At 53.2% G+C, this 26,485-nt stretch overlaps 1 protein-coding gene across 1 annotated transcript in view; it reads right to left on the bottom strand.

The window, feature by feature from the left end:
* ABCA13 (ATP binding cassette subfamily A member 13) overlaps positions 1-26,485 on the bottom strand; it is a 368,906-nt gene that overhangs the window by 169,912 nt on the left and 172,509 nt on the right. The window contains exons 38-42 of the mRNA XM_087861234.1: positions 25,496-25,714; positions 19,215-19,411; positions 15,545-15,702; positions 14,295-14,525; positions 3,186-3,279 (exon numbers count right to left, since the gene is read on the bottom strand). Of these exons, the coding sequence (XP_087717360.1) occupies positions 3,186-3,279; positions 14,295-14,525; positions 15,545-15,702; positions 19,215-19,411; positions 25,496-25,714 (899 nt within the window). The remainder of the gene's footprint in view (positions 1-3,185; positions 3,280-14,294; positions 14,526-15,544; positions 15,703-19,214; positions 19,412-25,495; positions 25,715-26,485) is intronic.

Raw genomic sequence — 26,485 nt, 5'->3', positions numbered from 1 at the left:
AAGAGAGAAGGTGTACATTTTTAGACTCAGAAAGGAAAGAGGATTGTTCCTCCTGACCCCAGCTAAATAAAAAGGATCATCAACGGATGTTATAGACAGGTGTATGCCAATAAATCAGGCCCCTCACATGACGTAGACACATTCCTAGAAAGAAGCAAAATACCGAAACTGGTTCAGGAACAAATAAATTACCTGAATAGATGTATAACGAGTAAAGAAACTAAAATATTAATTTTTTAAAGATTTATTTATCCGTGAGAGAGAAAGAGAGAGCAGGGGTGCAGGGGGGTGCAGCGGGGACAGAGGGAGGGAGAGAATCTCAAGTAGACTCCCCACTGAGCACAGAATCCACCATGGGGCTCGATCTCACAACCCTGAGATCGTGACCTGAGCCCAAACCAAGAGTCAGCCACTTAACCCACTGAGCCACCCAGGCACCCCAAAATATTAATTTAACAAAAAAACTACCTGCAAAGAAAAATCAGGCCCAGATGGCTTCACTGGTGAATTCCACCAAACATTTAAAGAATGAATTCTTCACAAACACTTCCAAAAAATAGGAGAGGAGGAAATACTTCTCAACTCATTCTATGGGGTGAGTAATAGCATAATAGCAATCCCAGACAAAGATATCAACAGAAAAACAAAACAAAACAGAACTACAGACCCAGTACTTGTTACAAACATAGATTCAAAAAACCCCAACAAGATACTAATAAATCAAACCCATGAATCTATTAAAAGAACTATATACCATGAAACCAAGTGGAATTTGTCTGAATTGGTCAATGAAATGCTGCTCTAACATCTAAAAATCAATTCTTCTAATATATCCCATCAATAAATAAGGCCAAAGAACCACACGATCATCTTAACAGATGCAGAGAAAGCATTTGGAAATACTCACCACCCTTTCATGATAAAACCTCTCATCAAGCCAGAAATAAATAGGAACTTTTACAACTTCATAAAAGGCATCTATGAAAAACCCACAGTTCACATCACACTTCTTACAATTCCATCGTAAAGGACTCTTGCAACTCCAACTGTAGAAATCAAATTAGCCCCATCTTAAAAATGGGTAAAAGATCTGAATAGACATTTCTCCCAAGAAGATGTGCAAACACCAGTAAGCTCACAAAAAGATACGCAACAACCTCGGCCATCAGGAGACTGCAAGTCACAACCACAGCGAGTAACACTGCACACCCACGGAGCCGTCTGTGGTCCGAAGCACAGGTGATCACAAGAGCTGGTGCACAAGGACAGAAGATGGAGCCGAGTCCTGCTGGGGGGATGTCAAGTGTATGACCACCCATCCATCACACAGGTAAACATACAATCCAGCAATCCCGCCCCTTGGGCACCTACCCCAGAAAAAATATATGCCCACAAAAAGCCTGCCTGCAGGATGGTCTGAGTGGCTCAGCTGGTTCAGCGACCGACCCTTGATTTCGGCTCCGACCATGGAACGGAGCCCCACATCAGACTCCACACTGAGCATGGAGTCGGCTTCTCCCTCTCCTCCTTCCCCCACTCTCCCTCTCTCTCTCAAATAAATAAATCTTAAAAAAAAAAAAAAGTTTGCACGCAAATGTTTACAGTGGCCCATTCATAATAGCCAAAAAGTGGACACAAGCCAAATGATCCAGCACTAAAAATCAGATCAATAAAATGTGGTATATCCGTACAGAGGAAGATTATTTGGCAATCCAAAGAAACAAACACCCGCTACATACATGACCCTTGAAAACATTATACTAAGTAAAAAAAACAAAAAAACAAAAAACCAGAAAACAAAAAACAGTCAAAAAGGACCACACGTTACATGATTCTGATATGAAATGCCCAGAATAGGCAAATCCATAGAGATGGACAGTAAGTCCTAGGTCACCTGGGGTAAATGGGAGGGAACGGCTAAGCTGACACACGGTTTCTTTTTACGATAACGAAAACTGTTCTAAGAATGGCGGTGGTGACAGACGCACAATTCCAAATAAACTACAAGTCACTGCACTCTACACTTTAAATGGGCAATTTGTGTGGTATATGAATTATATCTCAATAAAACTGCTGAAATAAGATACGCCTATGTAACGGATCATCAGGGAAAAGCAAATTAAAACCACTATGAGGGGGCGCCTGGGTGACTCAGGGGTTAAGCGTCTGCCTCCGGCTCAGGGCATGATCTCAGGGTCAAGCCCCAAGTTGGGCTCCCTGCTCAGCGGGGAGTCAGCTTCTCCCTCTCCCTCTGCCCCTCCCCCTGCTCGTTCTCTCTCGCTCGCTCTGCTCTTTCTCTCCCTCTGTCAAATAAATAAATAAATAATCTATAAAAAATTTAAAAACACAATGAGAAACCTGTAAACCAATTACAATGCCTGAAAGAGCAGGGTTTTTGGGGGTTTTTTTGAGCCTGGGAGTACCCAACTCTAGGGGACGTGGGGCAAGTAGAACTCTCACGTGCTGCTGGGGAGCACGTGGCACGGCAGACCCTGATATAAAGACCCCAATGTATTCAATTTTTGTTACCTATCCCTGGCTCTGTGTCGCTGGTGGACTGGAGTCTCCATAGGAGGACGTCTGTCCCCCGCCCGCCCGCCCGCCTCCAGAGCCCCGCTCAGCGCCCCGTGCGCACTACTGCTCGTGAGCAGCACTGGATTCATTGAAGCTGCAAACACGCACCCAGACACCAAACGGGGAGTCAGCCCGGTCTTCGGGGTCTCCGAACGCGCATGCATGGAGATCGGCCCTCAGAGCCTCGGTCCGCACTGAGCTCCAGCATGGGCAGAAGCTCCCAGAAGGAAGGCTCCCGTCTGGATTTTTCTCCGTGCAAACCCACTCCCCGCAAAGTGCCCGCACATCAGAGGCGCCCCGAGAATGTAGGCTGGATTGGATTTGGGGGACGAAGGGAGGAAAGATGACGGTTTTCATGACTCTGACGCTGCATGTTAAGGAATTGCTAATGTAATCAGGTCGGTTCTGAAGAAGAGATCAAGCTGCCCCCTAAACTCACTGTTGCTTATACAAGGCAGGACGGAACGGTCAGCTTTCTGCCTCTGAACGGTACTGTCTCTCTGGTCACGCTCTCCAGTCCCTTGCTATTGGACCCTTACACGAGGGCTTTCGAGGGAAGGATGCTGATGTCATCCCCACATCAGGAACGCAAGGCTATCCTGTGTACTTACAGCGGCCAGGAGCACGCTCTGGAGGCCTCTGGTCCTGCGGCTCCAACTCGGCCCCCGACTGCTTCTTGGAACCTTGCAAAAGCATCAGGAACACCTTTGTGAACATGAAAAAGAGAGCTTTCTCACTCATACTTGTTTCCACAAGGTGCTTCTTTTCAGTTACCCGACGCGGTCGTGATGACAACGTACACCACAAACACACACAGCGTATGTCATTAGCTTTTCATTGCCCTGGCCTGGCCCTCGGCCACCCGGTGCGCGGCAAGCTGGTCGTAAGGCTGCTCGCAGGATACCGAGAAGGGAAAGCTGACCATGGACCTCAGGGCACTTACGGGCAGAGGCCAGTCCAACCCAAGGGCAGGAGAAGACAGAGGAAAGGGGGTGCCAAGAACACAGCATGTCCAGTGCCATGTGGGTCTGGGGCTGGCTGCCGCAGCATCTTACAAACTTGTGACACAGCTTATTTGGCATGGGGGAGATGCCATGCGTAAGAACCCCCACCCGATGTGTCTTTTCCAGGGACGTGCCACGTCACCCAGAGCCGTTTGTTTAAGTAACGGCTTAAGGTCCCTATTTAGTTGGTGCTAGAAATACAAGTCCAGTTCAGCGTGTTCTGATCCAAGCACTGGGCAAATCAGTGAGAGTGGTGAGATCTGAGCCAGGATGGCTATCCAAGCCCTAGAGCCCCCCCCCCCCCGGAGGTTTGGCAGGGTCCTTGGAGGCATGAGAGGGCATCCCTAACATAACCTCGACAGGTGCGTGCGAGAGCGGATTGTCTGTGCATGAAAACCGTGCAGCGGCCTCCACTGTGGGAAAGGCTGGGGTGCCGGGCTTGAGTGCAAGGCTCCCTGCAGTGCAGACTCGGGACCCAGTGCCCCGAGCGTGGGCTGCTCGGTCTCTGGAGCAGGGGTGGCGACACCACGCGGCTGAAGGTCACGGACCCTGCACTAGCACTTGTGGCTTTCCATGCCCCCCTCTGATTGCTCTGATTGCTTATTTGAGGAAATAAGTATAAAGGTATTGACTGTCTCTGGGTGACTGGAGGAGCCTGCAGGGAAGACGGGGAGAGGGCGGCAGAGAGGAGAAGCAAGCGAGCAAGGCTGCAGGACGGGAGAGACGCATACTCTTTCTGCGTGCGGGTCATGAGTCTGGGACAGAATCCTGCTGAGAGAAATCCTGAGTCCTGCCCTGGTCCGGGGCCAGGAAGTCTCATTAGATCTGGTGTGGTTACTTGTATTCGTGAGATAACCCCTCGCTGGTTCCCAGTAAGACCCCAAGGAAAAGAGGCAAACCTCAAGACTACTATAAGTACCACCACCACCACCAATAATAATAATAATTAATAATGGCATGGTGCCAGGATGCCCCTTGGGAAAACGACTTTGCCTCCCTGACTCACTTTCCCCTTATGACAAATGGTAATAATAAGACACATAAGAGAACTGTGGCAAACAGTGAGTGCATTTTATACAGAGTGGAAAGAACAATGCTTGTCCAAGGGAAGCTTCCAGCATCTGGTCCTGACAGGAGCCAAGCCGGAGGAGGAGGAGGAAGTATAGACAGGCATGCCCATGAAGTGTTACTTCAGTTAATCTGCTGCCCAACCCAGTGACACCAGTACTGTTACTCCCACTTACTAGAGGGCACCGAAGCCTAGAGTGAGAAGCTAGCGTGTTTATAAAGGTTTTTATTTTGGGGCGTCGGAGTGGCTCAGTCGGTGGACCGTCCGACTTGATTTTGGCTCACATCGCGATCTCAGGGTCGTGGGATCAAGCTCCAGGTCAGGCTCCGTGCTGAGCATGGAGGGTGCTTGAGAGTCTCTCTCTCCCTCTGCCCCTCCCAGCGCTCTCACAGTCTCTCTCTCAAGTAAATAAAAGATCTTTTTAAAAAAATGGGCAGAGGACCTGAACAGACATTTCTCAGGAGAAGACATCCAGATGGCCAACAGACACATGAAAAGATGCTCACCATCACTCGTCATCAGGAAAATGCAAACCCAAACCACAATGAGATACCACCTCGCACCTGTCAGAATGGCTATCATCCAAATGACAAGAGATAACAGGTGTGGACGAGGATGTGGGGAAGAGGGAATCCTCGTGCGCTGTTGGTGGGAGTGCAAACCAGTGCAGACACTCTGGAAAACAGCATGGAGGGTCCTCGAAAAGTTAAAAATAGAATTACCATATGACCCAGCAATTCCAACTCCAGATATTTATTGGAAGGAAATGAAAACACTCTATTGAAGAGACATCGGCTCCCCGTGTTCACTGCAGCATCATGGAAACAGCCCGAGTGCCAAGTGTCCATCATAAACACGAACGGATACAATATTCCTTTGTACATATATACCATGGAATATTATGCAACCATAAAAAAGGAAGGAAATCCTGCCATTTGCAACAATGTGAATAAACCTTGGGGAGCACTGTGCTAAGTGAGATAAGTCAGACAGAGAAAGAAAAATACCGTACGATCTCACCTATATGTGGAACATTAAAAAGAAAAAAAAAAAGAAAGAAAGAAACAGAGAACAGATCTGTGGTTGCTGGGGGAGAGCAGGGGGCCCGACATGGGTACAAGGCATCAAAAGATACAAAATTCCAGTTTTAAGCAAGTCCCAGGAAGGTGATGTGCAGCGTAGTGACTCTGGTTAGCAACACTGGGCTTTACAGCTGAACGTTGCCGAGAGAGTAGATTATAGAAGTTCTTACCATAAGAGAAATAACTAGGTGAGGTGATGCATATTAGCTGAACTTCCAACAGCCGTCATGACAACACATGCACACATCTAATCATTACTTTGTACGCCCAACCAAGTACCCTATTGTATGTCAGTAAAACCGGGGGGGAATAAAAAGAAATGAAATCTCAAGGACACTGACCGGTGTGGAAATGATTTCTAATTTAACAGAAGCACGGATTAAAGTACACAGCCTGTGGCATTTCTGCTCTTTGTTCTCAAGAGTTCGGGATTCTTCATCTGGGGGCTGACGCCTTCGTAATTTAGAAGTGCTGCGGGGGGTGAGCATTGACTGCAGCCCGGGGTCAGCTCCACACTGATTATGCCATCAATCCCTCAGACCGCGGGGTGATGCCCACCCCACCATCAAGTCTCAGCCCCCAGACTCGAGCCGCACTGAGAGTGTCAGTTTGATGGACCGCGTCTTGGAGATGGAGGTGGCATTCGTGCAGCCGGCCAGCTCTGCAGGACAAGGACAAGGACAGCACCGTCCCGCCGACGGAGGATGTGGGTGCCGGAAGAATTTCCAAACTTCGGCCACAGCGTGACCTCTGCTGTGTGTTTTATCAGTTCCCCAGAAGGAAGTCTTATAAGAAGATAAAAGCACGTGGAGAGCTTCGGCATGCTGAGGACCTGAGGGTCACAGGCCAGTCCTCTCCAGATGCACGAGTCCAGGCAGATCTGCCCCTTGACACGTCTCACGGTGCACGCAGTAGGATTCTGTTCCCTCCTAGGACCTTGTATCCATTCCTGATGGCTGTTGTCACAACTGACCACAAACACGGGGGCTTTAAGCAGCGCCCATTTATTATCTGGAAGTCGGAGGTCTATGGTGGGTCTCCTGGGCTGGCTCCTTCCGTGCGCCCCGAAGGCGAATGAATGCACTCCTTGCTTTTTGCAAGTCTCACGGCCCCACACCCCCTGTTCAAAGCTCATCACCCCAATCCCTGCCTCCGAGAAGACATCACCTTCCGCCCACCTGACCTTCTGTTCTTCTGACAGGCACACTTCTGACGACACCGCCCCACCCAGGATAACCTCCCTGTCACCTCATCTGTGCCGCTGATGACCACCAGTCTGGGGATTAGGACACAGATACACTCGGGGCCATTATTCGGTCCAACACCGGACCACACGCCACCCAGTGCAGCTCTGAAGCAGGGACCAGTGGTGGGGCATGTCCTCAGACACTGCCAGCACAAGTCAGAAGCTAGAGTGGACACTTTCGGAGTCTGCCACATTTAAATTCTAATTCCTGACTCTGGGTGACCGGGTACCTTTCTCAGGTCCCCTGGAGGGGACCAGGTTCCAACGGGGCCATTTGAGCCGTGGTGCTCTAGAGGCCTCGGGAGATTCAGCGCATGCAGGTGGACTGAGCAAACAAGGTGAGACACTGAGATATGGAAGTCGAGCATGTCCCAGTCAGAGAGGGAGGGACACATACGAAGAGGGGAGGCTAGATGAACCCAGTATGACTGGGTTGGCCTTGGAGGTGCCGCGTGGAGGTGAACCCCTGGTTTTCAATGTGGGGAGAGAAAGAGCAGCGAACAGAGACTCCCCGACTGTAGGCAGGACGGGATCGGGGAGCAACGATGCCCCACAGTCAGGCGTGTGCCTGACACCCAGGCCCCCTCGCAGGCATGGGAATGCACCCCGTGTGCCTGGAGCACCTCATCATGTCAGAGAGTGAGAAGACACGCAGACATATTGGGACCTGTCAAAGATGCAAAGGCCAGCTTGGAAGGCGCCCTGGCTAAATCTACTAGGGCTCCAGAGTCCGAGTAAATAGGATCGCAGCAAATTGTGGCTCACTGCTTGCGGTAAGAAGCCGCAAATCCTTACCAATACAAATAGATGGAGTGACGAGAATGTGCTCCATTTCTGTGTAACGCCAACGAAGAAATGCAGAAGGAGTCACAGACTGGGAGGACCCACCAGCCGGCAAACGTCAGGGTCCTAATGGATTCAGGCCAGGGGCAGGGGAGGGGCCCAAACCAGCGTGGCGAGGAAATGGAAAGAATCTCAAGGTGCGTCCTCAAAAAATAATTAATAATAAAGAGAAAAGGAAAATTAGCTTCAGAGTGGAAAGCGTGGCAGGTGCCGTGGACCTGGACCAGCCACGTTCTCGCTGCCCCATGGAACAGACCCTGTCTCACGCACCGGGAGGTCGGAAGCCAGGAGCCACGCGCCACTCCTGTGAGATGCCAGCTCCAAACGCAGAACCTGGTCTGTGACGAGGACAAACCCGCATGGGGCTCACGGTGCAAAAGGGCTGCTCTGGATTCTGCAGAAACACTGAGGTTACCAATGTCCCAGAAGCAGGCATTCTTGCAGAAGGACGGGGAGTGAGGAGACACGTAAGCGCCGAACTCGCAACCCCGGACTGGAGGCTTCTGCACCTCGGGACAGGACAGGCACAATCGAAACTTGAAGGCAAGGACTGCACAGGAATCCTTTGTTCTGAGAAATCGTCGTCCCCCTCGGAGGATGCGGGCGTCTGAGCCCGTGCACCCAAGCGACTGACATCCAGAACATTCTTGACGGAGGCACGAAAGGAACCCACTACACAGAACGTACCAGTCTGGATGGGAAGAAACGGCCTGTCCCACACAGGCAGGCTCAAATGTCGCAATTATTAAACACGTACTGCAATGTTTATCATTGGGAAGGCTCTGTGGGGGATGGGCAGGAGACATACGGGAAATCTTTGTACCTTCTGCTCGATATTGCTGTGAACCTAAAACCACCCTAAAAAGTAGTCTATTAAAAAAATAGATACCACTAAAAATCTAAAAATCACTCCATCTGCATGACACCAAGATTTTGCCTTGGCTCCAGAGCGGGCTGCAAATGTACTTTCGGTGCACGTGCACAGGCGGGGGGTTGGGGGGAGAGGGCTCCAGCTCTCCCTGGTCCCCCGGCCATACCAAGGAAACATTCCTCCGTGGGACACACATGGTACCTGTAGGATCAGGGTTTTACGTCTCAGCCTCACTGGCGTGGGAGCCCCTTTAGGGGCCCTGAATCACAAGGAAATTTACTGTGGTTCAAAATGAGACCTGCACCTGTAGCTGCAGCGTTGGGGGTGTCCCAGCACGCCCCACGGACCTGCTATAGCGTCGTCGGGGACACCCACGGGAACAAAGGGGGAGCACGCGCGATGTGCTCACAGCCATGCTCCCTGCAGATTGATTCACAGACACAGGACGAGAAAGTCAATCCCTGCCCAGTGTAAAAAGACAAAATTGGCTGCCTAGGTATTTTAGAGACGTCATCAAACAGAAGAAAGTTTTTAAATGGCTTAATCTATTTCCAATTGAAGACACCTTTCTCAAAGAAGTCCAAATACACTAGAGTATCATCTTTTGTTAAATTGCTTTGTTTACTGTTGCCCTTAAGACGGATACCTTCTTTTTGAACATCTGCGCCTGTGCAAGAGAAAAGGAAGCTACGCGAGCTCTAACCAACCGATATTTGTTTAGCACCTATTTCGCACAAAGCTTGCACCAAGTAAGTGGAAGCGACTGCAGGAAATCGGAGAAGCACCTGCGAAGTCCCCCAAGTCACTGAACAGCTGTTCCTTCTGGTTGGGCTTCTTTTGGGGTGATTAACACCAAGGACAAGAGATGGGGGAATCTGGGGAAAGAACAAGCAGGTGGCAGAGAAGCAAGTGGAACGAAGGAATTATTCCCTGAAGAAGGGGCGAGCATGGAATCCCTCTCGTTGGTGCTGATGGTCCCACGACCCCGTGCCTTTGCTAAAACTTACTGAATGGATTTGACTGTATGCAATTTCATCAATTAAGAATAAAGACATTTTTTTAAAGGGGGGCAAAGAGGAGGATGATTAAGAAATTTCCAAAAGGTGCATCAATGGGTGTAAGTAAGACTATTTTGGAGAAGAAAAGCAAATATATATCCGAAATAGGGATATTTAAGGAATTAGCATCAAAAGAATTTTCAGGGGGCGCCTGACCCGTTCAGTAGGTAGAGCTTGTGATCCCTGATCTCTGGGTTGTGAGTTCGAGCCCTGTGTTGGGTGTAGAGAATACTTAAAAATTAAATCTTCAAGAAAAAGAATTTTCAGAAGTTATGCCATGATGAAACATTGCCATAACATTAAAAATATAGAAGCACTAAGATACAGAAATGTTTAATTTCTGAATATACCAATGCACGGGTATTCTGGATTAAAACAGCAGTGTTTGAGGGTTCCTGAGAAGTCCTCACGCTTGCATGATTTCTTGCTGTTTATTATCTGTTCTCAGAATTATCGCATTATCAGATCCAAACAGACACCATGTGAGAAAGTTAGAGAAGAAATTTCTATGTCATCGATGAGAAGAGTGGCGTTCCAGCCCAAATGACTCATCCAGCTTCGCCCTGACTGTAGTGGCCAAATTCAACCCACCCACCTCCGGGCCACTCCCCCGACCCTGGCAGCCCCCACTGCCCTCAGCACCTGCAGGAGGAACTCGATGCTGGAAGCCGTTTACAACAGAAATCAGGTAGCCATTAGAACCAACAGTTATGGGGAAAATCGACCCGGCTTAAGATCAATATCGTTAGTTGGGTTGCTCCCGTTAAACAGTGGCATATGCAGACACATTTCGAATCAGACTTAAGATCCGGAACATGGCAGCGAGACACATTGCTCTCCAGGGAGGAGGGGGCCCCAGGGCAGGCGGGGCCAGCACATGCTGTCACTGAGTCGTGGTGAGGGAAGGACGGACCCCACACAAAGCCAGCTCCCAGCCCCAGAGCTGTCCACGGGCGCAGAGGCCCCAGGGGAGTCCCCCATCGGGAAGGGGGGCAGGAGCCCAGGACACAGGAACACCACCCAGTGCCACCCAGCTCCGGGGATGATTCCACGGTCAGCTCCTGGACATTTCACTGGCTCCCCCGTCAAACCGGAGCGCCTCAGGCTGCACCAGAAGCCCCTTCCACCAGCCTCACCTTGTGGCTCTTTGTGGCTCCCAGGGACACACTCGGCCAATGGCCTGGAGTCAGGATTCCAACCCAGGGCTCTGAAACCCCTGGATTCAGCCAGAACCTCTGAGGGCCACCCTGCGGGGCAGTTATCACCACCCCAGTGTAGCAACTACAAAGACCTCAGTTTCTACTTCCACTAGACCCTGTCAGAAGTTAAGAATTCCTAATGTTGAAGGCGTCAGTGGCCCCCGGTGTCCTGCATCAGCCAGACTGGCCACGGTCGACGGTGACAGAGGCCGCCTCACTGGCCCCTCGGGCTCAGCAGTGGCAGCTTTCTGTGGCCCCACTAAGTCAATGTCCCATTGATTTGTCTAGCTTTTACTGAAATAATGCCTATAAAGGAGATGAGTGACTTAAAAAAGATTCTGACAGATAAAAGGAGCTTTACAAGCATACAAAAATGAGTGGAAGGCAGAGCTGACACCTTTCCCGGCCCAGAAGTTTCTTTGATTTAATCCAAGGCTGTGGCTGGAAATCCAACCAGACCTGATCATTTGACAGTAAGGAAGGAGGGGGTGGGAGGGAGGAAATATAGAGAGAGGAAGGGGTGAGGAGAGGGAGGGAGGGATGAGAGGAAGAGGGAGAGGGAGGGAGGGGAGAAGGAGGGGTGAGGGGAGTGAGGGGGAATGAGAAGAATAGGGAGGGGTCACGGGAGAAGGAGAGAGGGGTGAAGGGAGGAGGGAGGAAGAGAGGGTGGAAGGAGGGAGGAAAAGCAATACTAAGAAGACTATGTAGGTATCTTATATACACTATAGCTATTAAGAAGCCTCTCTGTAAGCATACGTTTTGCCCCGAATTATTGATTGCATAATGGTTAACAAAGCATTTAAATGCTAAGCATCCCCACGGAACACGAAGACCCCCTCACCATTTTTCACTATGTGAGTACGCAAGTGTACAAATGCTGGAGGTGAACGCTCGTTATTTTACCGATAAGTGTGTCTGGTCCAAAAGGTGACCCTATTCCCTCAGGCAGCTCCACCCTCTTCTCAGGGTAGCGAACCACATGGGCCACGAACGCACTCCGTCAGTGCAAACAGCGTGTGGGAAATGGGAACGACGGCAGACCCAGACAGACGCCAGCACGAGGCAAGTCTAGGCTTCACCGGCAACACCCTCGCCTCTCAACCCAAAGGAAATTATTCTCGATGAAGCTTCTCCCCTTTTTCAGGTGCAGCTGATGCCTTTCTTTCCTATTTTACTAAAAAAAAAATCATTTTCTTTTTCCTTTCCAAGTGACCCAAACTGGCAACATAACTCTCACAGGCATATCTCTGTCTGCAGGAAAACGGTGATTCCCAAGTCCCCAGCCATCGTGGTTGCCAGCTTGCTGGCCTAGTAGCCAGTTTGTCACCCAGAGTTCAGAAGACGGTGACAGCCGGGGTGTGGCATGGCCCATCTGAGCCAGTGATCAGTGAGCTGCGGTGCTGTGCACCCACATCCGCGGGGAACACCAGATGCACCCTGCCTCACGCCATCGAGGGACAGGGGCTTGGAAACTCCCCGGTCTCCTGGTCTTCCACAGGGGGCCCTGGCATCTGACCAAAATCCCTGCAGAAGATACGACTTCGCTCCACTGTCACTCCAAAGCTATGACAACCATTTCACACTCTGTTTCCATGGGCAGGAAGAATCTTTACCATTTCTGACTGGCTTGTTGCAAGCATTGCATATTATTGTCAATTCCGGAATAACCAAGTAAACTGCTCGAATTATTCCATTTCAAAGATCAAAACCCTTAGGCTCTCGCGAGTTGAGTGATTTATCCAAGGTCCTTGGCGTTGGAAGGGAGACGGATTTGGATTGGAACCGGCTGGGGCAAAGCTCACATCTTTTCTACTACAGTGCTCTCTTCCCGGAGTGGACGTATCTTGGGAAGTTCATTCGGAAAGTATTTATTAAGTAACTGCTCGCGTGGGGTATCGTACTGGGTGCTGCTGGAGAGCAGGTGAGCCAAACAGACACACAGACAGCACCTCCCACAGAGTCACAGGCACGTTCAGGGACCCTGCCTCATTGCCAGGCAACCTCCGTCCCGGGGCACTGCTGCCGCTGATGAACTGTGTGGTTTGGGGTAAAGAAGCCAGCCTCTCTGAGCCTCCCCCTTAATACAGGAAAAATAACAATACAAAAACAGTTTGAAATAGGGTAAATCTCGTTACGTTTTACAACCTTTCATGACCATTTTGTTTCAGACAAAAGCTACATGGGCACCGTCCACTTGGGCCAACGGCAAAGCACACACACGTGGCTGTTTCTTCTCTCACAAAGCTCCCCGGGCGATGTGTCTCCAGCCCCCGAATCCTGTCCAAAATACGGCCCAAAGCTCAGGCTCTGGCATTCTAAAAGCCATGATATTTTAATTCTCATGTAAGGTTGCTAATTCTGTTTCAGACTCTGTGCCAACTACTAACGACAATGCTTATTGGCCCCTGTGACTATTCAGGACTCATAAAGAGACAGGGGTCCAAGATCTTCCCTGATTTTAAAATTTTAGTTTGTATCGCTGGATTTTTATGTTTTGAGAGAGAGAAATTATGCGGGTGACAGGGCCAGAGGGAGAGAGAGAGAGAATCTTAGGCAGGGTCCACATTCAGCACAGAGGTGACATAGGGCGCAATTTCACGACCCTAACATCATGACCTGAGCCAAAATCAAGAACTGGACACTTAACCAACTGAGCCTCGCAGGTGCCCCAGCATCACTGGATTTTTATTCCAAATCTGCAGCACTTTCTGTAACAATAACGATGTAAACTTAGAACTCGACTGGGGCTCAGCCAACCTCGAGGCCCCCAAACCCGGCTTGTCTTTGGTTGTACACCCCTGGCCACCTCCTCCCAGAGGAAATGCCTGGCTCTGCCTCCCACTGGCCGCACACTGCCGAGAAACCACACCGAGAAGGGGATGTCAGCCAGCTCCGCCCCACGAGACCGGAAAGAGGTGCTGAGGGCGGTGTGGGGCTCACGGAGAGCCAGCAGCGTTCATGAGCTTGACCTGCTGCACCCCTCCTCCACGGGCCAGCGTGGGACTGTGGGCGCCCACGCAGAGGCAGGTCCACGGAGGAAGTCAAGAGCGCCTCCAGATGAGATGACACGGCCCAGCCAACCCCCGACTACTGACAAGTGTTTGGACCTCTAATGACTCCTAAAGACATCAAAGTTCTCAAAACTAAAAATGCACATTTCCCTTAGAGAGCGCTAGCGATCCACGGGACGTGCAACACTGCACATTGGCTGGCACGCTGCCCGGCACCGATCAGAACCTGGAAATGGAGAAAACGACCCGTGTTCTCCCTCACGTGCCCTCCCCGCTGCCTCGCCCGCACCCCGGCACTGAGCCGCTAATGACCGCGGGCTCGCGCGGCCTTCCGTACCTCCTCCAGCGTGGTGTCCGAAATCCCGAAGCCCATCGCGTGCAGACTGTGAAGGTTCTGCTCCAGGGCCTGGAAGAGCCCTTTGAAGCAGGCCCTGTCCGCATCCTTGGGGACGCCGTAGACCAGCTCCCCGCCGCTGCTGGCTTTGAGGAACGCTTGCGGGATGTAAGTCTGTATCAGAGACGTGGCTCGGGCGATGTCCTTCGGGTCGTCAGCCTCCAGAACAGGACTCTAGCCCAGAAAAGGAAGTGAGGAACCTTACTCCCAAAACACCAAATTTCCATCATCCGATCTCACATTTGAAATTCCCATGCAAAGCAGCGAAGGGAGAAGTAGCATTTAAGCCCCAGGATCGTACATTTCCGAGCGAGGCGAGCCTCCCACGCCCGTCTTGGGCTCCGTTACCGGGCACGTCCGGCAGGCCTGGGGAGGGCTGCACTCACGTACCCCCCTGCTCCTGGGGACAATCCCTTCTGGACTACAGGACACGGGGCTGGGTCTTCTTAAAGGGGAGACAAGGATTCCCCCCCATAGAGGAAAGGAGCCACCTTGGGACAACGAGATACCCCAAGTCAGAGAGTAAGCTCGACTCAGAGCCCACACCCCCTGGACCCCACCCCAAACCCCCTCTGCCCCACCCCCGGCTGATGGGACCTCTGACCTTTCACCCCGCAGGTCCCTGCTGCATCCGCGTACAGCTTTAGCCTCCTAGACGGACCCTCATTGTCAGAAAAATACTCCTAGAGCATCTGGGCCATGATGCTGCCTGGCCAGACATGGGACGTGGGTTACCCATCAGGGGCTTCTGACCCCCGTCTGGTTCCTCTCAGTCAAAATGCGCCGTGGTCACAGGGGCTCATTGCCCCGCTCAGCCCAGGGGGATTTATTCAGCATCCTGGGCGCTGCACCCAGAGGCTTCAACCCACTTACCGACTCCCTTTCTCGCCCACCCATCCACCGTAAGCCCCTTGTCCACGGCCACCAGTGACTGCCATCAGCTCAGCCTCCCCCGTCTCTAACCCCCGGGAGCCCCGTGGCCGGGCCCCCGCCTCCCCAGCTCCAGGGCCCACTGCACAAACACCACGGCCACCATGTTCTGTTTCCTTCCTGTTCAGGTTCACGCCTTCCTGCACCTGTCCCCAGCCTCCAAGGGCCTCCTGCCGAAACCGGGCCTCCTTTTGGACTCAGGCAGTGTCAGGGACTGGACTGGGGGCAGAATCAATATTTGCTGGTTTGCTCCAGCTTCCTACCTGTTTGGTGAGTGTCAGGCTGAGCCCCTGGCCATAGGCCTCGGTCAGGCAGAAGGGGGGCGCACAGCAGCGCAGACGGCCCTGATGCAAGAAGGCCACACGGTCGCTGAGAGCCTCCGCCTCGTCCAGGTGGTGGGTTGTGAAGATGACTGTCCGACCTGTGTCCCGACACAGCAGGCGTCAGAGCCAGCACCGCGATCATCCCGGGGGGGGGGGGGGGGGGGGCACGGAGACGATTTAAAGACCATCGCTAATTTTCACATCGGAAAAAACTGAGACGCGCAGAAGTCACTTAGCCACAGATTGGAGGCCATGCTTCTTCCTCTGCCGGTGCCCTTGGGGCTTTTATGCTGTTTCTACAGATCCTCCAGCCCCTGGTGAGTCACAGGGGCCAGGGCCATGCGCAGAGGGTGACGCAGAGGGGCAGAAACACCACGTGCCGTGGAGGAGGAAAAAAAAAATGCTGGGAGGGCATCTCTGTCTCTCCTCTGATACTCAAGCCCCTTCACAGGTCTTCAGAGAATAATCTCATGGCCACTTAAGGGGAAGGCTCTATTCATTCCACGGAAGCGGCCACTGCATCTGATTAAGGCAGGGCAAGTGGTCACGGTCTGTGCTGATTTCCTCCAGGGTCACGGATGATGTGACCCCGCACACTCACCCATCACGCGTGATAGGACAGCAGCAGCCACCCTGACCACAGCCAGTGGGCTTGGGAGATGGGCAGGCGGGCATGCGAGCCACGGGCCACCCCAGGAACACACCTCAAGGAGCCCAGTGACCACCTTTTGCAGAAACAATTGTTGCTTTTTTGTTTGTTTGTTTGTTTGTTTTTAAGATTTTATTTATTTATTTGACAGAGAGAAAGTTCGAGAGCACAAGCAGGGGGAGCGGCAGGCAGAGAGAGAAGCAGACTCTTCGCTGGGCGGGGAGCCCGATGTGGGGCTCGATCCCAGGACCCTGAGATCATGACCTGAGCCGAAGGCAGACGCTTCACTGACTCAGCCACGCAGGCCCCCTCTTGTCTATTTTAATAACAGTAACAATAAACTGTCATTGACCGAGCACCCACCTAGCAGGTCCTAAGCCATATACTTCTGTACACAGTACCCTCCTTCTCCGGAAATCCTACAAGCGAGAACACTGATGCCCAGAGGGATATGATCATTTCTGCAGGGTCACGCAGGCATGGGCGGCAGGAGTGTGAGCAGAATTCAGTAGTTTTGTGCTAATTTGTTCCAGCATCTTTTCCTCCCTTCCTTCCTTCTTCCAAGGGAGGCCTGTCCCAATCAAGCGCTCAGTGCTGCACGTCGCAGGAGGGAGGGAACACACGACCAAATCCCAGGTAGACTGAGCCCCGCGCACACCAGTGTGCCCACGGGGAACCCTCCTTCTACTCAGCAGGGCAAGATTCTGTCCAGTCCTCAGATCTGTATCACAGATACCTGGAGGTCTGTGGTTCTTTCCAGAAACAGCCATCCATCCTGATTCTTGAGAATCTATTTTGCTTGTGGTCCCGCCTATGTCATCCGCTTACACCTTACTGACTAGCCCTCCAAACACCAACATCACTGCTCACTGACCAAGGACAGTGAGAAATTAAGTTATAACAGAATGTGAAGAGAGCTGTCTGTTTCTGAGATTTTTATCGCATTGGATTTGCTGTTGAAAGATACTATTATGCTCATGACTCAGTGTTCTGACGGTCGAGCCTGGAAGATTCCATCTCTGACTTTTAAAATCAGTGAGAGTAGCAGGCTTGGTATCTAATGTGTACCGAGACCACTAACACAGGGACAACGGAAGCCATGGGCTGGTCCACTTCTCCTCTCTTCTGTTCTCTTCATCCGCCCCGACTCGGGATGGCAGAGGAATTACTCAGTGCAGGGTAAATTAGCTTTATCTGTTTCCTCTACCCCTCCAGCGGGGCTCAGGGCCTCATGCACAGAAGGTTCAGGGGTTCCCATTCTGCTACTTCTCTCCCTGACGGGCATGTAGGCAAGAAGAGAAGGGAGGGCTTTGTGATCTCATGGCAATGGGCAAGGGTCAGGCTCTCTGGGGCTGTGGTCGGCATCCTGTGATCTTGGGGTGATGACCTTCAGAGCTTAGGCAGGGTCCCGAATGGTCAGGTCAGGGCACAGAGCACCCCTGCTCCCTGGGCCTCACCTGGGTCCAGCTGGCCGCTGGCCCTGAACCTCTGCCCTGGCTTCCCTGGCAGACCCTGTCTCCTCCTTGGGGCCAAAGCCTGGGACCAGTGAATGTGAGGGACACCAACTGTGGGTGCCCGCCGGGGTCCCAGTGCTCTGCTTGGCCTCGGGGACCGTGGTGAGGCTGCATGAAGTCACATGGGCCTATGGCATGGACACAACATTGCTTTGCTGGTGTGCCTCCCCTCCCCCGACCCCTGCCAATACCCAGAAAGGAACAGAAGGTCACATTGGCTCACTCCATTTTCCCGCCCCCCCCCCCCCCGTCTTCCGGGTCTGCATCCCTCCTATGTTCCTGGGACAGGAAGGAACAAGAGGGTTTCTTCATGTTTCCTCAGTGTCATCCTCCTCGCTGATCCCAGCCTTTTGATAACATGTAAGGGATAGATGGAGACATCCCTTCCTCCTCAGGACAGAGATGATGGCCTGAGTCCTCTGGGCGTGGCCCTCTGAATGCTGAGAAACATGGGGTTTCCTTCTGGTCCTTTCTCTTTGTATGTCTTAGGCAGCAAATCCTCATCCCCCACAGGGAGACAGAGGCTCCAGGCAGAGTCAGAAGGTTTCATAGGCAAAAGGTAAGAGAAAAAAAGCAAAGCAGTTTCTGGAGAGTTGGTGGTGACCCTGCCTCTTACACTCCTGTCGCCCAGCAGCACCAAGCTAGGTGTCCCTACTCCCGCCGCTGTCTTCCAGATTCGAGTGTCTCTACGTGAAATACCTATGCCAATCTTCTTAGCAGTCAGGATCAGAGAAAGAGCCACAGGTGGGGGTCAGCAACTGCCCACCCAAAGCGTAAACAGGAGACATGGGACCAAACGGCTGAAATGTGGAAGGCCTAGCGCGGTGCCCGCAGCCGCCCGTGGCTCAGTGAGCTTCCTCTCAAGCCATGAGCCATCCACACACCCATCTCTCCAGGCCCTGCTTCCCTCACTGAAGGAGAGGAGGCTCGGTCCACATGCCAGCTTAGAACACCTGTTCTAACAACCTGGGATTCCAGAACGGCACCCAATTTGGATGAATACGACTTCAACAGAAATCACGTCTACCTTCATGGGTCACAGTCGTTTGGGAGATCAGACACAAAGTAAGCAAATCCTAGCCCAGCAGAGATGTTATAGAACAGACAGATCTCGGGCGCGCCTGGGGGGCGCAGTCAGTTAAGCGTCCGACTCTCGGTTTCGGCTCAGGTGGTGATCTCAGGGTCATGAGATCGAGCCCCATGTTGGGCTCTGTGCTCAGCAGGGAGTCTGCTTGAGATTCTCTCTCCCTCTGCTCCTCCCCCTGCTTGAGCTCTCTCTCCCCAAAATAAATAAAAATCTTTTTAAAAAGTTAAAAAATAACAGATCTCTCTACACTCTTGTGACAATTCCTTCTTCTGTGAAAGGGAATGTGTCCTTACGGGGATATAACCTGGCTCCTTCCACCGTATCGCCAGAAGACACGATGGAGGGGCGCCCTGCTCCTACCTTCGCGGTACTTGAGGAGAATGTCCCAGATGCTGCGGCGCGAGCAAGGGTCCACTCCGCTGGTCGGCTCGTCCAGAACCACGGTCCTCGATGTGCCGATGAAGGCAATGCCAATGGACAGCTTCCTCTTCATGCCTCCCGACAGGACACGGGTCTGTTTGTGCTGATGCTGCGTTAACTCCACCTCCTGGAGAGTTCTGGAAGAAGAACAAAGCCGTCACTCTTCCCCCTGAACGCCTGAAAGCTTCGTTCCGGATTTCAGTCCATCCATAAGGACCGGTAACGGCCAAGAACATGGTGAGCCATGGATACGTGGAGGGGACCCAGAAGCCGCTCACACTCGAGAGTCCTGACACGGCCGCGGTGGCCTTTCTGAGGTTCAGGTGGATTCCCACCAACGGGCCCCGGGTGAGGCCTGGGCAGCAGGATCCACCGAGGACTGTTTTTGGAAAACACTCATCTCCTCCCTGGAGATGAGTGTTTTCTCAAGGGACCTACATTTCCTCAGGACGCTGAGAGCATGTGGGATGGCTGGGGGGCCGGTGGGGCCAGAGGGGGGAGGCAGAGGTCCAGCTCCACCGACCACAGGGTGGTCTGCAGAAGCCTGTGGGTCCATATGTACTACGTTAATACCCACCTGCCTTCCTGACAGACAAGTTCGCGGGAAACGTTACAAATTACCAACTGCCATTCTTGTGAAAGTCGGCCCTCTGCCCCCCCCCAGGGAGCTTTTAGTGCAAGAGCTCTAGGTCTCAGACACCCCGTGCAAGGAAAGCCTCCCCCACCAGGCTTCTCTTCCTTCTGTGGCTCTACTCTTCTCTCACAAATAAGCATCCCACTCTCCACCATGGCGCCCTGTCAACTCTCCAGATACTCATCCCTGTCTTCCCCTTCTGACATCGGCCTCACTGCTCAAGAAGCCCGTCAGCAGCGCCTTCCCCAAGCCTTGCCCTGCGCGCTCAGACCAAAGTGGATTCCCTCCCCGCCGAGCTGTGGGCATCTCTCAACCCCGTCACACTCAGAGGCCCACTGTCCCCTGCACGCCAGGCCCTCCCTCCCTTCCTCTACGAGCGTGATGTCCCCACGCTCTGCTCACATCCTCCCACCTCCCCTGAGCCAACTCTGCTCTCCTCAGCCCTCCCCTGTTCCCGGCAGACAGGACAGCTCCAGGGCAGGTCACCCTTCTCTGCACGTGCCTCAGTCCCTTGCTCTGTACTTGAAACATCCGTCCTCTCCGGACGTCACGTGTCCATCTTGATACTGTCCCCGCTCTGCTCCCTCTTCCTCCACTGCCTCTTTAACGGACTCCAGGAACGCCTTCGTCCCCATCACATTCCTAAAATGGCTCCTGTTTCAGGCTGCTCACCAATGACCTCCATGTCCTAAATCCACAAGTCATCCCTCAGTCTTCATTGCACTTGACCCTGAACAGCACCCGATGTGCCTGACCGTCCCTCTGCCTTCACGGACCTGTCTTCTCCTTCCCCACTGGTCTCTCCTTCTCGCCTCCTGGCTGGTCCTGCTCACCCCTCCATTGTTTTATCAAAGTGTCCAGCGCTCAACCCTCTGTCCTCCCTTGTCCACCTGCACACAGGACCTCGAGGACCTCACCACCATTGAACGCCTGGAGCCCCATGCGCACCCCAGAACTCCGAGAGCCAATGCAACCACCTAATGACACCTCCCCACTGAAGCCTGATACAGCGCCTCTTCTGACTTCTCTTATCTCCTCTGGGCCAAATTAAGGGCAAAACAGGAATGACTTGCCGTCCTAACAGACACTCACTCTAAAGATTGAACGGGGATCCCACCTCCTTTGGAACACATGTTAACGAACCTACGAAATCGAGCACTGCTACGGGACCCAATTTGGACTGTGCTCGCTCTAAATGCCTCGCTATCAGTTCTCGCTCCCTCTAATTGAGAAGTGCCATCCTACAACATGGTCTCACTCTGTTGCTTCTGTGCAAATTGGCTTCGTTGCTAGGTAACACGCAGCACACCGGTAACTACTGAGGGCACCAAAAAACAAAATGATGAACCCCGGATAGCGTTGTGAGGAACCTGATTTAAGCTCAATCACAGAGTTTGCTGAGACCCAAAGCATAGATGCATTTTTTAAATTTAAATAGGTGGTGACCTGGGACGGTTTTTTAAACACCCAGGTTGTACGGGCCCGATGAACCATTCCTCCAGAATTGTCCACTGGCGTGCCAGACAGACTCGCATCAAAACAAACGCTTTCCCCCGCACGTCCGCATCCCCGCTGTCATGAGCGTGGTTATTACCACGACCAGCCACGCCTGAGGATGCAGTGAGAGGCGAACCAGCCCCCCTGCAGAAGAGAATGTCCCGCATGCCCACGTGACCTGCCAACCACGTGAACCTGGACGGAGGAGAGAAGGAAGAAACCAGCGTGAGACTAAAGCATGTGGCACATCTGTGGTTTTACGGGCTCATGTCCCTTGAGGCTCTCTGTCCAGTTCAGACTCTGCTCACCCCCAGAGACGTAAGATGACCTCAGAATATGAGCGTGTCCCCAGAGAGATGGGATCTGTCCATACCGCCTGCCACACAGCGGGTTTCCCTCCAGGTGCGGGAGACAGGGCGGTGGGGTGGGGGTGAGCTTCTGGGGAAGCAGCGGCCTTTCTCCAACGTGGTCAAGGCAACCACAGCATGAATGTTCCCGGCCGCTCGGCCTTCAGATCCGGAGCCCTGAGCAATTCCTGCCTCCACCATATTGCGGGTGTGTGGTCCTGTTGTGCTGTGTTTCTTATTACCAACAAGACAAGGTCTGCGATACCAGCTGACATTGGCTGTCTGGGATTCCGTGTGTGCAACTGGATCCATCTTAGCCTGAAGATGGGCTTGTTCAGGCAAGATCCCCTCACGACTGACAGTCCAGATGCGGGCTCCGTGGTGAGCCGGGGCTCCTCCCACCAGACGTCCCACAGGCTGTTGGGGTGCTGGCCTGCCCGCTCACCCACCTGCCGGCCCACCCACCTGTCTGCCTACCTCCCTTCCCACCTCATGCTTGCCGACCTGCCTGCCTGCCCACCAAGGCTCTTGGGTACACATTTAAGCCACCGTCACCTGCACGCGCTGCTTTCAGCCCCTTGGAGTCCCCCTAACAGGCGTCTGAGCTGCAACACTAGGAATGTGCTGAGAACCCCCTCCCACTCCCACCCTGCCAACAAATGCCCTCTTCTCCAAGGCCTGCATCCCAGATTCTGCCCCGGAGTAGCCAGCCTGAGGGCGGGGAGGCAGAGCCCCCACATCCAAGCCCCTGGTCAAATCCTGGCCTCCCCATACGAGCTGTGGCCCCACAGCCCTGAACCTCAGCAGCTTCCCCACCCCCCCGAGAGACCTCGGAGCCATGGTAGTGGTCCGGCACCTCAAACTCATGCCCCTGAGACACACTCATGACCTGTTTCAATGCCCTTCCCAAACTGGCTCTCTCCTTTTCAAGACACGGTGCCACATTGCACTGGGCTGAGCAGAGATCGGAAAGGTCATGAGTTGCCCCTTTTCTCTCGCCCCATGTTTGGTGAGCACCTCTCCTGCTGCCTCACCACCCATGACCTCTCCTAGATTCCTCCATGCTCAGAATGGGGGCCCCCGACGCACCTTCCTGACATCCTTCACCTGCCTCGTGATACACAGCCCTTGACCACACAACAGGGTGGCCTGTCATCACGCCATCCTTCAGCGGTCTTCACGCCCCACCCCTGCTGGTTTAGGAAGCCCTGTGGCGGAATTTGGTATCCCCCGCTCCAAGCCTTCCCTTCCAGCACATTCGTCCAGCCGCCCTTGGCCGTGTCATTTGTTGAGCGTGACCTGTGTCCCCCCCAAATCCACATGGTCAAGTCCAAAGCCCCAGGGCCCCAGAGTGTGACTACACTCGGAGATGGGGTCTTTCAAGCGGTAATTCAGGTTAACTGAGGTCATTAGGGTGGACCCCTCACCCAATAGGACTTGTGTCGTTCTAAGAAGAGGGACCTCGGACATTTTCACATAGAAGGAAGACTGTATGAGGACTCGGAGAAGGTACCCTGTCCACGCCAGTTAGAGGAGCCAGCCCTGCCGCCACCTTGATCTGGGACCTCCACCTGCAGCCAGGGTGAGGGAGCACAGGTCTTAGGATGCACGGGAGATCCTCGTACGACACTGTCTGAGCAGTGACGTGGGCAGCGTGGCAGGCAGGGACGCACGAGAGCAGCCCAGCCAGAGGCAGTAGCATGTGCAAAGGTCCTGAGGCCAGGACACGCTGTTTGATGTGTTCAGGGAGCAGCAGCAAGGCCAGTGTGACTAGAACAGCGGGATGAAAGAGAGAAGGAGGAGGGGAAGCAGGAGAGCTTGCAAGCCATACAGACGATGGTCTTGCACTGAATTCATCCAAAACACAAGAGTCTGTGGGTGAAAAGGGCACTCAAAATGAATCTGGGACAACAGGGGTAACCCTGGACAGTCTCGGGCACATAAGGCCATGCAGTCCTGCTATTATTGGTTGCCAGAGACTTGGGGTTTTCCTCTGAAACACGGAGTCCTTGAAGGACGGTGGGCAGAGAAGGGACAGGACCTGAACACACCAACAGAGGACCACGTGGAGAGCAGTCTGGGCAGGTAGACAAGAAGGCTGCAGGAGCACAGGATGGAGGCATCCACCCCGAGCACCCAGTGGAGAGGGGGGTCAGGCGGGAGGAAGGTTAACCTCGCAGAAGGGTATGCAGGTGTGAGCTGACTAGGGACAGAGGGAGGGCCAAGCAGGGGGGTCTCAGCGGCCATGTGCAAGGCGGGATGGGGTGGCAAGTCAATTCACCACCAGGCTCAGTTCGCATTAATACCACCAACAGTCATAAAATACGAGACAATTTTAAGACAATGTATCCCTCTTCTGCTCACTGGGGCAGGGCCGGAAGCATCAAGGTGAGTTTCGACCCAGGTGAAAGTGACTACATTTTACAGTTCACACCCAAAACCCTGCCTGTGTTCACCCTCACCATATGCAGACCGTGAATACTTACTGGAAAGAGTAAAGCTTGCAGAAATATTCCAAGGTGACAATAAGCACCCAGAGTCATCCCCGCGAGGGAGCACAGCCAGCGCGAGCTGGACACTCTTCACACCCAGCTATCATTATGTTGCAGACCCACAGCTCCGCCTCTGAACTAGGGCTGCCACAGGGCTGCCGTCCTTGTCCTTGACTCGGGCTGCTGTTTGAGCTCCAACCCTCCCTCCCTTTCAAGCTCATCTCCCTGAGACACCACTTCGTCTTCTGCCCAGGGACCTCCAGTTCCCCACTTCTCCCTCTGGTCCACGGGAGAGTCTCCTTGGCCTCGCCGGCCCATCCTGGCTCACCCCCCCTTCCCACCCCGACCCGTGCACCCGCTCTCCATTCTGGGTGCATTCGGCGCTGTACCTGGACCCCTCCCCTCCCCCACTTGGACACCTAGCTGCTCGACATGGCCTGATCCTCCTGACTTCAAAGAGTCTGCAAATCTGGGATGTCCTCCCTACCCCTCCTCCCCCCAGCTCGGCCACCACTCGGGCTCTCGTGGGCCCTGCTCACAGTGGGCTCTGATCCCAGTCTCTCCCAGGGCTGTGCACTCTGCTCTGGGGTCACAGGATAAGCCTTCCAGAGCTGCAGCTGACCACCCCCCACCCATGTGCACCTGCTTGCATGAGGAAGTTTGACCTCCCCCCCCCGGACCAGTTAGGCTCCTTGCAGCCAGTTCTCAGCCCACCCCCCATTCTTTCATTTCTGGGCGCCCACATAGACCCATACCCTAGACACCAACCTTCCACGTGCAGCCCAGGCCTCACAATCCCACCTATGCCCACCTATCCCCACCTATCCCCCTCCGAGGACAGGCCAAGACCCATTCAGAGTCTTCCCTGAGAAGCTTCTCTGAAAGTCCCAGTGCTGGTGGCTGTGTCCTAACTCCACAGGTAAGAACTATTTGCTGGCTTGGGGCGGGGGCTGGGTGGCTCAGTCAGTTAGGCATCCGACTCTTGGTTTCAGCTCTGGTCATGATCTCAGGGTTGTGGGATTGAGCCCCATGTCGGGCTCCGTGCTCAGCATGAAGCCCGCTTGGGATTCTCTCTCCCTCTACCTGGTCCCCCCACTTGGGCTCTCTCTCTCTCGCTAAAAAAAAAAGAACAATTTGCTAGGGTTTTCTTCTCATAAAGACACCAAAGATGTTTTTAAAGCATCTCTTCCTATACCCGTCACTACCTTACGGGGCAGAGGGCGGGAGGACGAAGACATGGTGGGTGCTGACCTCCTGACTTGCTGATGCAGCTCCTTCCAGGCCCACTGCGGGGCCTTTACGGAGGCAAAGAGCAGCAGGTGCTCCCGGACGGTGAGGTTGTCGAACAGGACGTCCTGCTGCGGACACACGCCCAGCTCCCTTCTGATGGACGACAAGTCTGTCTGCAGGTTCTTGCCATTGATGAAGATGGTGCCAGAAGTGGGAGCGTGGAGTCCCGTCAGCATGGATCTGGCAGAGAAAACAAATGAGCCGAGGACAGAGGCGGAGGCGGCCCCTGAGCCCGGCAAGCCAGGCAGCTCCGGGCGACCTCCCACTGGCCTCATTCCCAAGTGGGAAGGAGCTTCACGGGATGTTGGCTGGCTTCATATTGGAAATGTGGGCTTATGACAATGTTTACACTCCCCTGAATATGCTTATCAGAGACCGTTCCAGATGCGTGGGAGTTTAAGGTTATAAATCCAACTTTGCTTTACAGATAAGGAGACCAGCTCAAGAAACGGCATATTTGGGGCGCCTGGGGGGCTCAGTCAGTGAAGTGTCTGCCTTCAGCTCAGGTCATGATCCCCGAGTCCTGGGATTGACCCTTCGTGGGGCTCCCTGCTCAGCAGGGAGTCTACTTCTTCCTCTCCCTCTGCAGCTCCCCCCTTCATGCTCTCTCTCTCTCTCTCAAATAAATAAATACACAAATAATCCTTTTAAAAAACTGCTAAGGAAATGGCATAGTTACTCAAGCCCTCGTGAGCAGACAGAAGCCAAGTGGAACGCAAGCCCGGCCACCCAACGCTGTGGCCAGGTTCGCCTCCCGCCATGCTCACGCACTCGGTCCACGTCAATGCGCAACCACTCGACCGGCCCTCTTCGGAATCTCACTTGTCCGACCCAATCAAAGGAAGCCAGGGGACTGCCTAGCTCTGCTGCCTCGTCTCAGGACATTTATTATTTAGGTTTTAGACCGTTTTCATGTTTCTATACATATACCTACCCCACAGTACATAGCAT

Source organism: Ursus americanus, chromosome 3, assembly GCF_024610735.1.
Source record: "Ursus americanus isolate L20-20 chromosome 3, mUrsAme1.1.p, whole genome shotgun sequence".
Classification (NCBI taxonomy): Eukaryota; Metazoa; Chordata; class Mammalia; order Carnivora; family Ursidae; genus Ursus; species Ursus americanus.
The sequence above is the reverse complement of the archived record's forward strand: the minus strand, read 5'-3'. Positions and strand labels throughout refer to the sequence as shown.